Source organism: Paramisgurnus dabryanus, chromosome 16 (genome assembly GCF_030506205.2).
Source record: "Paramisgurnus dabryanus chromosome 16, PD_genome_1.1, whole genome shotgun sequence".
NCBI classification, from domain to species: Eukaryota; Metazoa; Chordata; class Actinopteri; order Cypriniformes; family Cobitidae; genus Paramisgurnus; species Paramisgurnus dabryanus.
In genome coordinates this window covers 30,260,725-30,276,086 of record NC_133352.1, presented here as the reverse complement: position 1 = coordinate 30,276,086, position 15,362 = coordinate 30,260,725, and the positions used below count along the sequence as shown (strand labels likewise).

The 15,362-nt window shown below is 38.5% G+C and overlaps 2 protein-coding genes across 10 annotated transcripts in view; both read left to right on the top strand.

Moving 5' to 3' along the window:
* The window catches only part of LOC135760849 (protocadherin alpha-C2-like), a 115,439-nt gene that overhangs the window by 42,496 nt on the left and 57,581 nt on the right, over positions 1-15,362 (top strand). The window contains exon 1 of one of the 9 annotated variants that reach the window (XM_065274938.1): positions 335-2,843. The exons of 4 other annotated variants lie outside the window; for them this stretch is intronic. In XM_065274938.1, coding sequence (XP_065131010.1) covers positions 465-2,843 — 2,379 coding nt within the window. In that variant the 5' untranslated portion in view covers positions 335-464. Of the gene's footprint in view, positions 1-334; positions 2,844-4,364; positions 6,806-11,972; positions 14,121-15,362 lie in introns of those variants that run through there. 4 more of the 9 variants (XM_065274896.2, XM_065274873.2, XM_065274969.2 and 1 more) reach the window with 4 other exon arrangements.
* LOC135763209 (protocadherin alpha-2-like) lies at positions 8,191-10,764 on the top strand. Its single transcript, XM_065275330.1, has one exon. It carries the CDS (start codon positions 8,323-8,325, stop codon positions 10,762-10,764), a length of 2,442 nt encoding a protein of 813 aa, XP_065131402.1. The 5' UTR covers positions 8,191-8,322.

Genomic DNA, 15,362 nt, shown 5'->3' with positions numbered 1-15,362 from the left:
ATATCCAAGCTTATCAGAAAATGAGGCATTTATTGTTATTTTATATGGAAAATCAGAGAATTTCAAGTGTTTCACTGTAAAATGCCCCAGAATGTTCTAACATTTTTCCCACATTTTTTCCAAGTATATTGTTTCAGTAGTTGAATAATTTCAAATATCTCATTGTCAGCTATTTTATGACGTTATTATTTTAATGGTTGATATTAATACACAAGTCCTCATGGTGTCACTGCAGCCCGTTGAGTCTCGAATGATCTTTTTAATCGGAATACCCCTCCCTGTCTAAATGAAGGCGGAGATTTCACCGGGCTTTGTTTCAGTAAGACCCGACGCAGTCGAGAATGTAGAGGCCTCGTTTTGTGTCTGTGAAATGGAGTATTGTCTTCGATTAATTCGCATTGATATTACTTGGAATACCATCTTTCTATCTGCGCACCGTTGCTCAGGCTTCATCTGATGTCATAATGTTCTCACCGAATAGAAGAAAATCTTTTGTGACCTGTATTGTGTTTGTTCTTTTGGAGTGTTGTTTTAATGCCGTATCAGGACAGCTGTCTTATTCGGTACAAGAAGAGGTGAATCCGGGAACATCAGTGGGAAATATCGCTAAGGATTTAAATCTTAATGTTCAGGAGCTGGAGTCGCGCATGTTTCAGATTGTCACGGGATCCAAGAAAAAATATTTTGAGGTAAATCTAAAAACTGGATTTTTGTACGTACATGATAGAATAGACAGAGAGAAGCTTTGTGCCAAATCACCTAAATGTACGATTAATGTAGAAGCAGTTATCAACAATCCAATGAAGCTTTACCAAATAGAGATTACCATTTTGGACATTAACGATAATTCTCCGTCTTTTAGTGAGAAATCACAAACGCTAGATATTGCGGAAAACAGCTTGCCAGCGGTTAGATTTCCCTTGCAACACGCCACAGACGCAGATGTTGGAAAAAATTCTATAAGTACATATAAGCTTACCTCAAATGAATATTTCTCTTTAGCAGTGAACAAAGGACGAGAGCAGAGTGCGTCTACTGAGTTAGTGCTGCAGAAAGCTTTAGATCGAGAGAAACAGCCTGTGATCCAGCTCACACTGACTGCTGTAGACGGAGGAACACCATCGAAAACTGGCACGTCTCTTATAATCATTAAAGTTTTAGATAATAATGATAATGTTCCCATTTTCAGTAAGTCGTTGTATAAAACAACTGTTTTTGAAAATGTGGCTATTGGAACAACTATTGCCGTGTTAAATGCGACAGACATGGATGAAGGTCCCAATAGCGAAATTGTTTATTCTTTATTCAATAAAGGTCAGAGTAAAATTTTGCAGCTTTTTGAAATTGATCCAAATTCAGGGGCAATCACATTGAAAGATAACATAGATTTCGAGCAGCACAATGCTTTTGAGATCCGCGCACAGGCCAGTGACAAAGGGCAGCCTCCGATGTCAGCGCACTGCAAGGTGCTGGTAGAAGTGTTGGATATTAACGACAATGAGCCCGAGATAACTGTGACGACACTTATGTCTACAGTAAAAGAGGATGCGAGTATTGGAACAGCGGTCGCTCTCGTGTCAGTGATTGACGGCGATGGTGGCAAAAACGGCATGGTAAACTGCGTTGTGTCCAACAAAGTGCCATTTAAACTTGAGACAAATTACAAAAATTATTATACTTTAGTTGTTAACGGTCCTCTGGACAGAGAGAGTGCACATGAATATAACGTGACCATCACAGCTACTGATGAAGGGACTCCGCCTCTCTCTAGTAGCAGTGCCATTACTATACACGTGTCTGATGTGAATGACAACGCGCCGCGCTTTCCAGAGCCCATCTTTAATGTTTATGTGAAAGAAAACATTCAGAGAGCTGTTATTCATACAGTATCTGCTTTTGATCCTGATGTAGGTGATAATGCCCGGATCACATATTCATTAGTAGAAAGTTCTAAAAGCGGCCCGGTAACATCTACGATCAACATAAACTCTGAAAGTGGAGATATACACAGTTTGCAGTCTTTCAACTATGAGGAGATAAAAACGTTTCATTTTAAAATTCAGGCCACAGACTCTGGTGTTCCTCCGCTCAGTAGTAACGTGACTGTCAATGTTTTTATTCTGGACGAGAACGACAATAGTCCCGGGATTCTCGCGCCCTATTCCGAGCACGGTTCCGTTAACACCGAGAACATTCCCTATTCTGCAGAGGCGGGCTACTTTGTGGCCAAGATCAGGGCTGTAGATGCGGACTCCGGTTATAATGCGCTGCTGACTTATCACGTCTCTGAGCCCAAAGGAAACAATCTGTTTCGAATCGGAACCAGCAGCGGGGAGATCAGGACTAAGAGGAGAATGAGTGACAATGATTTAAAAACTCACCCGTTGGTGATTTTGGTTTGTGATAACGGAGAGCCCTCACTGTCTGCGACTGTGTCTATTGATGTCGTAGTTGTTGAAAACACAGGTTACGTCAAGACTCAGTTCAGAAATGTACCACTGAAGGAGGAGAGTTTCTCGGATTTAAATCTGTATTTGCTGATCGCCATTGTGTCTGTGTCAGTCATCTTTTTATTGAGCCTTATCGGTTTGATAGCTGTGAAATGTCACAGAACAGACAGCAGTTTGGGCAGGTACAGCACCCCAATGATCACCACACACCCTGACGGGAGCTGGTCTTACTCCAAATCCACTCAACAGTATGACGTGTGCTTTAACTCGGATACATTGAAGAGTGACGTAGTGGTTTTCCCTGCGCCATTTCCGCCTGCAGATGCAGAATTGATCAGTATTAATGGAGGAGACACTTTTACAAGAACACAAACACTTCCTAATAAAGAGAAGGTAAGAAATGTTAGACTCTTTAATTGTTTTGAAAATTTGGCTTTTCGGTTGTTTAGTTTTAATGCATGCTGGTGCTTTTTAAATAAATAGCTTGAACTTCTCAATCCACGTGTCCCCGGCAAAGAGATTTTACTCAACAGAAGAGCTTTTGTTGTCCTTGGTGCTGAATGCGTTGACCGTCAGTTTAATTTATGTATTTTGCGGTTTTGTGCATTTTTATATTTAGTTTGCATAATTAGTTTTGTATTAATTTGCGCTGGCTTGTCGTTACAATCCATGTAAATTATAAGAATATTCGTTTTTCTTTTTTTGTATAACAAGATTTATGTCATCATAAGGATAAACAGTATAAACAGGAAAAACAGTATAAACTGCTTTCTTTATGAATGTATCAAATTGTTAATCATATATATATATATATATATATATATATATATATTTTTTCTATTAGCTTATTATTCATACAGAAACTTACAATACTAAATATTGAGAAACTCCCTGCCATGCTTTACATCTCCTCTGCATCACGCCACAGAGGCAAATCTAATTTTATTCACATTTATAAGGTTAATTCGAATTAATATTTTTCTTTAGATGTGCACAAAGTAGAAGGGTGTATCTACTGGTGCAGAAAGCTTTAAGGTGCTGTCACTATGCCAATGCGTGAGACCAGAAACGCAAGCTCATCCGTTGGGCATTTTGCTGCATCCCAAAGTTCAAGTTTTGTAAAATTTTAGCCGCGAGTTCGTTTCACGTAAAGACAGGTAACCAAATATAATCTATATGTCAAAGCAGGGTCTTTTCATGTGGAGGAATAACTTAAATAACAGTATTGGACAATAGTTTTTGTGCAGCAATAATAAAAGCAATCATAACGGTGCAAGCACGTCATATAATCCATGATGTGGGAATTCAAAGCAACAACAACACTATAGCGCGTGACATGGTTGCCCACATGCGCAAGTGTCTGTGTACAAGTTTTAAACTTGAATGTTTGGTGTAATTGCGGCTTTAGACCGAGACAAAGAGCCTGTGATCCAGCTCACAATGATGCTGTAGACGGAAGAACTCCATCTATAACTGACAAGTCATGAACGTTAGATGTTATTGACAATATTTTCGTTTTTCATTTAGTCTTTATGCTTTTGTAATAAAATTTTGATTTCTATTTTTTTTGTGCAGTTTTGTATTAATAGTGTGTTTGTCTTTAGGATGAATGGATTCCCATTTTTGCCTCTATAATATTGTAGGCAAACCCATAGGCTTATGACTCAGCGGTCGTTTCCTTGCCTTTTAAGTAATCTGCTTTTTGAACTTTATCGCCCATATGCAGTTTTAAGTCCAGAAAAAATTACATTTTTTGATATTGCAATGTTTGTCCACGCGGTGTCATTGGCGACCTGTATATTTTTTGTTGTGTTCTTTGTCTAGCTCCTCCTTTCAGTGGGGAGGGAACCTCTCCTCATCACAGGTCTTTGTTCAGAGCCCTGCCCGCTTTGGAGTTGCTTTCTCGTTGTGTTTGCGAAATCAGCAAGCCTGTAATGGAATATGCGGACTTTATTTTCTTGCCGAAGCGGAGGAAAATGGGGAATAAAGAAAGCTGTCGGTGCTTTAAGTGGATTTTACTTATTTTCGTCTTTAATAACTGGAGTGACGCAAACGGGCAGATTGTGTACTCTGTATCTGAAGAGGTGAATACGGGGACTACAGTAGGAAATTTAGCAAAGGATCTAAACTTGAATGTACAGGATCTTGACAAGCGAGGATTTCAGATTGTCTCGGGTCCGAATAAAAGGTATTTTGATCTTAACGTGAACAATGGAATTATTTTTGCTAGAGAAAGAATAGACCGAGAGGAGATCTGCGGACGGCAAACGAAATGCGCTTTAGAACTGGAGGCCATTGTTAATGCGCCAATGAACATATACAGATTTGAGGTAAATATTTTAGATGTTAACGACAATGCGCCGTCATTTCGAACTTTAAAACTGTATCGTAATATTTCGGAACTGACCTATCCTGGTCAAAAATTTTCATTACCAAGTGCGTTCGATGCCGATGTTGGAGTTAATTCGGTAAAGAGCTACAAGCTAAATCCGAATGAATATTTCTCTCTGGATGTTCAGAGCGGAGGAGAGCAGAGTGTGTCTGCTGAGTTAGTGCTGCAGAAAGCTTTAGATCGAGAAAAACAGCCTGTAATACATCTCACACTGACTGCTGTAGATGGAGGAAAACCTCCAAGGTCTGGTACGACAACGATAATAATAAATGTCTTAGATGTGAATGATAATATTCCTGTGTTTGATAAACAACTTTATAAAGCACGAATACAAGAGAATACACCTCTCGGCGCTTCCGTAATCACAGTGAATGCAAAAGATGCAGATGAGGGTCTTAATAGCGAAATCATATACTCTTTTGCAAATCACGATAATGACATCAGTGTAAGCGCATTTTCTATTAATCCAGTTACTGGTGAAATTACAGTCAACGGACCGATAGATTATGAAGCAACTGCAGCTGTTGAGATTCGCGTTAAGGCGGAAGATAAAGGGCAAAATCCACAGGAATCACAATGCAAGGTCTTAGTTGAAATAATAGATGTAAACGATGAAGTACCAGAAATAAGCATAACGTCATTGGTAAACGAACTGAGAGAGGATTCTTCTCCGGGAACAATGGTGGGATTAATCACAGTGAAAGATCGCGACGCTGGTAAAAATGGTGCTGTGCAGCTTAAATTAAAAGACTCTATGCAATTTAAATTGGAGAATACTTATAAAAACAGATACTCGTTGGTGGTTAATAACCAATTAGACAGAGAGAGCGCGCATAAATATAATGTAACCATCACAGCTATTGATGAAGGGACTCCGCCTCTCTCTAGTACCAGTGTCATTACTGTACACGTGTCTGATGTGAATGACAACGCGCCGCGCTTTCCAGAGCCCGTCATTAATGTTTATGTAAAAGAGAACGGTCAGATCGGAGCTGTTATTCATACAGTATCTGCATTTGATCCTGATGTAGGTGATAATGCCCGGATCACATATTCATTAGTAGAAAGTTTTAAAAGCGGCCCAGTAACATCCATGATCAACATAAACTCTGACAGTGGAGATATACACACTTTGCAATCTTTTAATTATGAGGAGATAAAAACGTTTCATTTTAAAGTTCAGGCCACAGACTCTGGTGTTCCTCCGCTCAGCAGTAACGTGACTGTCAATGTTTTTATTCTGGATGAGAACGACAATAGTCCCGGGATTCTCGCGCCCTATTCCGAGCACGGTTCCGTTAACACCGAGAACATTCCCTATTCTGCAGAGGCGGGCTACTTTGTGGCCAAGATCAGGGCTGTAGATGCGGACTCCGGTTACAATGCGCTGTTGTCTTATCACGTCTCTGAGCCCAAAGGAAACAATCTGTTTCGAATCGGAACCAGCAGCGGGGAGATCAGGACTAAGAGGAGAATGAGTGACAATGATTTAAAAACTCACCCGCTGGTGATTTTGGTTTGTGATAACGGAGAGCCCTCACTGTCAGCGACTGTGTCTATTGATGTCGTAGTTGTTGAAAACACAGGTGACGTCAAGACTCCGTTCAGACATGTACCACTGAAGGAGGAGAGTTTCTCGGATTTAAATCTGTATTTGCTGATCGCCATTGTGTCTGTGTCAGTTATCTTTTTATTGAGCCTTATTGGTTTGATAGCTGTGAAATGCCACAGAACAGACAGGAGTTTGGGCAGGTACAGCACCCCAATGATCACCACCCATCCTGACGGGAGCTGGTCTTACTCCAAATCCACTCAGCAGTATGACGTGTGTTTTAACTCGGATACACTGAAGAGTGACGTAGTCGTTTTCCCTGCGCCATTTCCGCCTGCAGATGCAGAATTAATCAGTATTAATGGAGGAGACACTTTTACAAGAACACAAACACTTCCAAATAAAGAAAAGGTAAGAAATTAAATTGATTTTATTCAAAATATTTGTTGTTTGTTCCTATGGAATAGTTTTGGTTACATATGTTTTGGTCTCATGTTTTAGCGTGCAAACAAATATTTTGAGGCAAGGAACAGTATAATTTCTGTTGTCGTCTACAGATCAGTGAGAATTGTATGTTTAAAGGACTTGGAGATGTTGTTTTAAACATAAACACTGGTTTGGAGCTGTCCGTGGTGCTGAAACGCAAATCCTTGTTTAACTCGCGGTTTGTGTGATTTTGTTTCACCTGGTTGTAATTTTTATAGGTTGCTTGTGTCTCAAGCTTGTTAAGTGGTGAAAAGGTAGTGATTCTGTAGACGGACTGATGGTAATATTGCTTATTGTGTGCGTGTTTAAGTCGTCTATTCATATAAATTCATACCTACAGTTTTCTTATAGAATGTGCTTTTAAAGCATGCTGCTCATATTCTAACAGTATATACTATTCTGATAATGGACCTGTTTACTGCGATAAGAAAATGTAGCAATTTAATTTATTTTACTTTGGACACATTTAATTTTTTACAGTCATTACTTAGAGTATGCATAATTGAAGAATTACAGATATTTTAATTGAAAGCATTTTTATTTGTGCATTGTATTTTTCTAATAAAAAAATGAATCTGACCCTTTTTAAATGCAACACAAATCAAATTTCCTGGTTTAATTCAATAAAAATCCTTTTTCGTTTTAATAAAAAATAGTAAATGGTTTCTAGCCATATTACATGTGTTTTAAATCAATACCATAATCAGCTTCTGTGTCATTTGAGTGTTTGCTAATGTGTACTGTTGGTGTATAATACCTTTATATTTCTAAATTTAAGTAGAACTAACATGACTAGATATTAATTCAGATTAAATTAATATAACGTATTTGTGGTAAGGTAATTAAAAACACTTAAGTAAGTTCAACTAAATTCATATGTCTAAATGAAGATAATTGAATTACCTGCAACCATTTACTTTTAAAAATTGACCAATTTCAATGAATATTTTTTCAGTCTCTATAATGCTCTAGAATAAATCTAATATCTAAGCTTATCAGAAAATGAGGCATTTTTGTTATATTATATAGAAATATCAGAGAATTTCAAGTGTTTCACTGTAAAATGCCCCAGCATTTTCTAACATTTTGCCCACATTTTTTTCCAGGTATATTGTTTGTTGAATAATTACAAATATCTCATTGTCAGCTATTTTATGACGTTATTATTTTAATGGTTGATATTAATACAGAAGTCCTCATGGTGTCACTGCAGCCCGTTGATTCTCGAATGATCTTTTTATTCGGAATACCCCTCCCTGTATAAATGAGGGCGGTGATTTCACCGGGCTTTGTTTCAGTAAGACCGGACGCAGTCGAGAATGTAGAGGCCTCGTTTTGTGTCTGTGAAATGGAGTATTGTCTTCGATTAATTCGCATTGATATTACTTGGAATACCATCTTTCTATCTGCGCATCGTTGCTCAGGCTTCATCTGATGTCATAATGTTCTCACCGAATAGAAGAAAATCTTTTGTGATCTGTATTGTGTTTGTTCTTTTGGAGTGTTGTTTTAATGCCGTATCCGGACAGCTGTCCTATTCGGTACAAGAAGAGGTGAATCCGGGAACATCAGTGGGAAATATCGCTAAGGAATTAAACCTTAATGTTCAGGAACTGGAGTCGCGCATGTTTCAGATTGTTACGGGATCCAAGAAAAATTTTTTTGAGGTAAATCTAAAAACTGGATTTTTGTATGTACATGATAGAATAGACAGAGAGGAGCTTTGTGCCAAATCACCTAAATGTACGATTAATGTAGAAGCCGTTATCAGCAATCCAACGAAGCTTTATCAAATAGAAATTAGTATTTTGGACGTTAATGATAATTCGCCGTCTTTCAGTGAGAAATCACAGACGCTAGATATTGCGGAAAGCACCTTGCCAGGGGTTAGATTTCCCTTGCAACAGGCCACAGACGCAGATGTTGGAAAAAATTCTATAAGTACATATAAGCTTAACTCAAATGAATATTTTTCTTTAGCTGTGAACAAAGGAGGAGAGCAGAGTGTATCTGCTGAGTTGGTGCTGCAGAAAGCTTTAGATCGAGAGAAACAGTCTGTGATCCAGCTCACACTGACCGCTGTAGACGGAGGAACACCATCGAAAACTGGAACATCTCTTATATTAATAAAAGTTTTGGATAATAATGATAATGTTCCCATTTTCAGTAAATCGTTGTATAAAACAACTATTTTTGAAAATGTGGCTATTGGAACGACGATTGCTGTGTTAAATGCGACAGACATTGATGAAGGACCAAATAGCGAAATTGTTTATTCTTTATACAAAAGAGATCAAAGTAAAATTTTGCAGCTTTTTGAAATTGATCCTAATTCAGGGGCAATCACAGTGAAAGATAACATAGATTTCGAGGAGCACAATGCTTTTGAGATCCGCGCACAGGCCAGTGACAAAGGGCAGCCTCCGATGTCTGCGCACTGCAAAGTGCTGGTAGAAGTGTTGGATATTAACGACAATAGGCCAGAGATATCTGTGACGTCACTTCTCTCTACAGTAAAAGAGGATGCGAGTATTGGAACCGCTGTCGCTCTCGTGTCGGTGATTGACGGCGATGGTGGCAAAAACGGCATGGTAAATTGCGTTGTGTCCAACAAAGTGCCATTTAAACTTGAGACAAATTACAAAAACTATTATACTTTAGTTGTAAACGGTCCTCTGGACAGAGAGAGCGCGCATGAGTATAATGTTACCATCACAGCTACTGATGAAGGGACTCCGCCTCTCTCTAGTAGCAGTGCCATTACTCTGCACGTGTCTGATGTGAATGACAACGCGCCGCGCTTTCCAGAGCCCATCTTTAATGTTTATGTGAAAGAAAACAGTCAGATCGGAGCTGTTATTCATACAGTGTCTGCGTTTGATCCTGATGTAGGTGATAATGCCCGGATCACATATTCATTAGTAGAAAGCTCTAAAAGCAGCCCGGTAACATCAATGATCAACATAAACTCTGACAGTGGAGATATACACAGTTTGCAATCTTTCAACTATGAGGAGATAAAAACGTTTCAGTTTAAAGTTAAGGCCACAGACTCTGGTGTTCCTCCGCTCAGCAGTAACGTGACTGTCAATGTTTTTATTCTGGATGAGAACGACAATAGTCCCGGGATTCTCGCGCCCTATACCGAGCACGGTTCCGTTAACACCGAGAACATTCCCTATTCTGCAGAGGCGGGCTACTTTGTGGCCAAGATCAGGGCTGTAGATGCGGACTCCGGTTACAATGCGCTGTTGTCTTATCACGTCTCTGAACCCAAAGGAAACAATCTGTTTCGAATCGGAACCAGCAGCGGAGAGATCAGGACTAAGAGGAGAATGAGTGACAATGATTTAAAAACTCACCCGCTGGTGATTTTGGTTTGTGATAACGGAGAGCCCTCAATGTCTGCGACTGTGTCTATTGATGTCGTAGTTGTTGAAAACACAGGTGACGTCAAGACTCAGTTCAGACATGTACCACTGAAGGAGGAGAGTTTCTCGAATTTAAATCTTTATTTGCTGATAGGCATTGTGTCTGTGTCAGTCATCTTTTTATTGAGCCTTATCGGTTTGATAGCTGTAAAATGTCACAGAACAGACAGCAGTTTGGGCAGGTACAGCACCCCAATGATCACCACACACCCTGACGGAAGCTGGTCTTACTCCAAATCCACTCAACAGTATGACGTGTGCTTTAACTCGGATACACTTAAGAGTGACGTGGTGGTTTTCCCTGCGTCATTTCCGCCTGCAGATGCAGAATTGATCAGTATTAATGGAGGAGACACTTTTACCAGAACACAAACACTTCCAAATAAAGAGAAGGTAAGAAATGTTAGACTCTTTAATTGTTTAATTATTTTCGGCCGTGTATTTATTATTTAGCATGTGCTTGTGCTTTTTAAATGAATCGCTTCTTCAAATCGCCTGCAAAGACATTCTTTGTTTTCATTGTTGTCCGTGGTGCTGAATTTGTTGACCAATTTTTTGATTTGGAGTTTTTAAAACTTTTTTTGTGTATTACTGCCCTTTTTCCTCTTGTAGTTTGTTTGGTTTGTATTAATTAGCGTTGGTATTTGCTTAGAACACAAACACTGCACAATAAAAAGATAAGAAATTCTAGATAAATTGTTTTGCTGATAGACATTTTTTGGTGGACCTTGTTGGCCTTGTAATTCTTATTTTGCCTAAGTGTGCTTCTTAATGAATAACTCGTTACTTTTCCTCCACGTGTTTTCTGCCAACCATTGCATAGCGATTTTACCTTACAGAGCAGAAGGGACGTTGCTGTCCGGGGTCCTGAATGCGTTGACCAATTTTATTGATTTGGAGTTTATTAATACTGTTTTCTGTATTACTGCATTATTTTTTATTTAACTAGTTGTGCTTATTATTATTATTAATATTATAACTAAAATAGGCTATAAAATAAATTGGTCAAATTGGTTCTTAAAGCAATTTTTCATGGTTAATTAATCTTCATGTTTATTTTTTACGAACATATTTCTGTATCGTGTCCATGTATTTTCAGAGGTGTTTTCGCCTGCTGTTCTTCATGTTCCGTTTAATAATTAATAAAGATATATTTGTTATAATGTGAACATATTTAGATTTCCACTTAGACACATTTTCGGTTGCACAAAAGCTTTTCCACAAGATGTCATCAGCGACCCGCATTAAATGTCTTTCTCTTCTCAGTGTGACTCCTCCTTATTTTGGGGCAGGGCATTACAGCTCGCTCTCGGCTTTGTTAGGAACACGCCACAATAGAGAATTTGTTATTTGCAGTTGAATACACGGTTCATTTTACTACGGCAATGCGTTGAAATGTTTAAGTTGTTTTGTGGATGTGTTGTTTATGGATCATGGCGAGCTCTGTAAAACAACGGGATTTATATCGGATTTTTCTAACAATATTTTTATGCATTGCAAGGATATGCTCTGGACAGATTGTTTTCTCCGTTTCGGAAGAAGCCAGTGCTGGGACTACTGTTGGAAATATAGTCAAGGATTTAAACCTTAGCTTACAAGATCTGGAACAACGTGGATTTCACATTGCTTCTGGTCCCAACCAAAGGTATTTCGATGTTAATATGAAAACAGGAATCCTTCAAATTAAAGAAAAAATAGACCGAGAAGAGCTATGCGGCCGGAGCTTGAAATGTGTTTTAGAATTAGAGGGCATTGTTAATTCGCCATTAAACATGTACCGATTTGAAGTTAATGTACTGGATGTAAACGACAATTCACCTGTGTTTCATTCCGAATTGTTACAATTAAATATTTCAGAGGCGTCATTTATAGGGGAAAGATATTCTTTACCGAGCGCGTTTGACGCAGATGTGGGCAGTAATTCGGTAAAAAGCTACAAGCTGAATCCAAATGAACATTTCTCTTTGGATGTTCAGAGCGGAGGAGAGCAGAGTGTATCTGCTGAGTTAGTGCTGCAGAAAGCTTTAGACCGAGAAAAACAGCCTGTGATCCAGCTCACACTGACCGCTGTAGACGGAGGAAAACCTCCAAGATCTGGGACGACAAATATAATCGTCAATGTCATTGATGCAAATGACAATATACCCGTGTTCAGAAAGTCTCTGTATAAAGCTCGAATTCCAGAAAATGCTCCAATTGGGACGTCGGTCATCACTGTATACGCGAGTGATGCAGACGAAGGATTAAACGGCGCGGTAGTATATTCCTTTATCTATCATGTTAATGATAAAAATATCGAGTCTTTCTCTATTAATGAAGAGTCTGGGGAAATAACAGTGCGTGATGTTTTAGACCAGGAGACGAGCAATGCTATTGAAATTCGTGTGCAAGCCAAAGACAAAGGCTCATCTCCGAGAATGGCTCAGTGTAAAGTATTGATTGAAATAACTGATGTTAACGACAATATTCCTGAAATATCTGTTACGTCTCTTGTTAATGTTGTAAAGGAGGGATCACCAAAGGGGACAATAGTCGGGCTGATTACAGTAAAAGATAATGATTCTGGTGAGAACGGAGCTGTAAAATTAAAAATAATCGACTCCCTTCCATTTGCAATACAGAATACGTATAAAAATAAATATTCTTTACTCGTAGACGGTCCTCTCGACAGAGAAAGCGCGTATGAATATAATGTGACCATTACAGCTACTGATGAAGGTACTCCGCCTCTCTCTAGTACCAGTGTCATTACTGTACACGTGTCTGATGTGAATGATAACGCGCCGCGCTTTACAGAGCCCGTCATTAATGTTTATGTAAAAGAGAACAGTAAGATCGGAGCTGTTATTCATACAGTTTCTGCTTTTGACCCTGATGTAGGTGATAATGCCCGGATCACATATTCATTAGTAGAAAGCTCTAAAAGCGGCCAGGTAACATCAATGATCAACTTAAACTCTGACAGTGGAGATATACACAGTTTGCAATCTTTTAACTATGAGGAGATAAAAACGTTTCAGTTTAAAGTCCAGGCCACAGACTCTGGTGTTCCTCCGCTCAGCAGTAACGTGACTGTCATTGTTTTTATTCTTGATGAGAACGACAATAGTCCCGGGATTCTCGCGCCCTATTCCGAGCACGGTTCCGTTAACACCGAGAACATTCCCTATTCTGCTGAAGCGGGCTACTTTGTTGCCAAGATCAGGGCTGTAGATGCGGACTCCGGTTACAATGCGCTGTTGTCTTATCACGTCTCTGAACCCAAAGGAAATCTGTTTCGAATCGGAACCAGCAGCGGGGAGATCAGGACTAAGAGGAGAATGAGTGACAATGATTTAAAAATTCATCCATTGGTGATTTTGGTTTGTGATAACGGAGAGCCCTCACTGTCTGCGACTGTGTCTATTGATGTCGTGGTTGTTGAAAGCGGAGGTGACGTCAAGACTCAGTTCAGACATGTACCACTGAAGGAGGAGAGCTTCTCGGATTTAAATCTGTATTTGCTGATCGCCATTGTGTCTGTGTCAGTCATCTTTTTACTGAGCCTCATCAGTTTGGTAGCTGTGAAATGTCACAGGACAGACAGCAGTTTGGGCAGGTACAGCACCCCAATGATCACCACACACCCTGACGGGAGCTGGTCGTACTCCAAATCCACTCAACAGTACGATGTGTGCTTTAACTCGGATACACTTAAGAGTGACGTAGTGGTTTTCCCTGCGCCATTTCCGCCTGCAGATGCAGAATTGATCAGTATTAATGGAGGAGACACTTTTACCAGAACACAAACACTTCCAAATAAAGAGAAGGTAAGAGTGAAATAAATTAATTGAATTATAAATTACCAAGAATCTTTTTTCTCAGTTAAGTGAGAATTAAATAACTAGCGTTTGATGTTGTTGATCACGTTTGTTCCTTAATATTACTTTTTCATATTAAAAAATTAATACAAATATTTTATTTTTTATATATTATATTATTAAAGTCTTTTTAAGAGCGCGTGGGAGTCAATTCTTGTATTTTATTTGAAATTTGATTTGTGGAACTGTTCGTGGTGCTGAACACCTCGTAGGGGGCTCCAGAAAAATTCAGAGAAAAAACACAAAACAAAAACTGTAAAATATTCATATCATCGTTAATGTTTAATTGTAACATTTCAAGAGTTCATATGTATGTTTCTGTTTCATACATTTTGTAAATGTGTTTGTTTTGTAGCTTTTTAGTGTGTGCTTCTCACTACAGTGCCCTTTACTGTATCTCAGTCACTGGGGTTTGGCATCCTATTTAAGTTTGAAAATAATATGTTGTACTGCTGTGTTCTAAGACATGTTTAATGTTTTCTTATAAAATATAGGGGGTTAAAGTTTAAACAGCCCTGCATTAGAAAACGTACACTGGAAAAAATAAAGGTTGGATTTACTTAAAAAATATTGTGCCTAAATTTTGCATCCACTTTTTTAAGTAGGCTAAGCACTAACTGGAATTTTAAGGAATTTATGCAGTTGTAAAAACTTACCTTAAAAGTGGATGCAAAAATAATGCACTATATTTTAAGTAAATCCAGCGTATTCTTTTTTACAGTGTAATTAATCAATCCATTTTTATTTATAAAAACTGCAGAAGCAGACCAAAGTCCTGACATGAAATAATATGAGCAGAACTTCAAACAGAAATAAGAGTTACAAAGTAGCATTAAATAAAATCAAAATGAAACACAAAATATAGAAAGAATACAATAAATTTAGGGACAACGACCGTCAGAATGCAGAAAAGAAAACATTAAGACTAAGAGAAACGGGAAATAAGTGTTTTAAGTTTAGTTTTAAAACTAAATATAATTAAATATATACAAAAATATTGTAGGCTACATTTCTAAATTAAAATGTATAATAATAACAATAAAGCCACACAATCATTGCGTAGAGATTAAGTGTTAACGCTTTCTATTTTTAAACCCATTAAAATTTTATCAAAATGTGTCTGCCAAATTTCTATCTGGAGTGTAATGTTGTTTGCACTAAGCGACTTTTATCCAAAGTGAATTTCAGTGC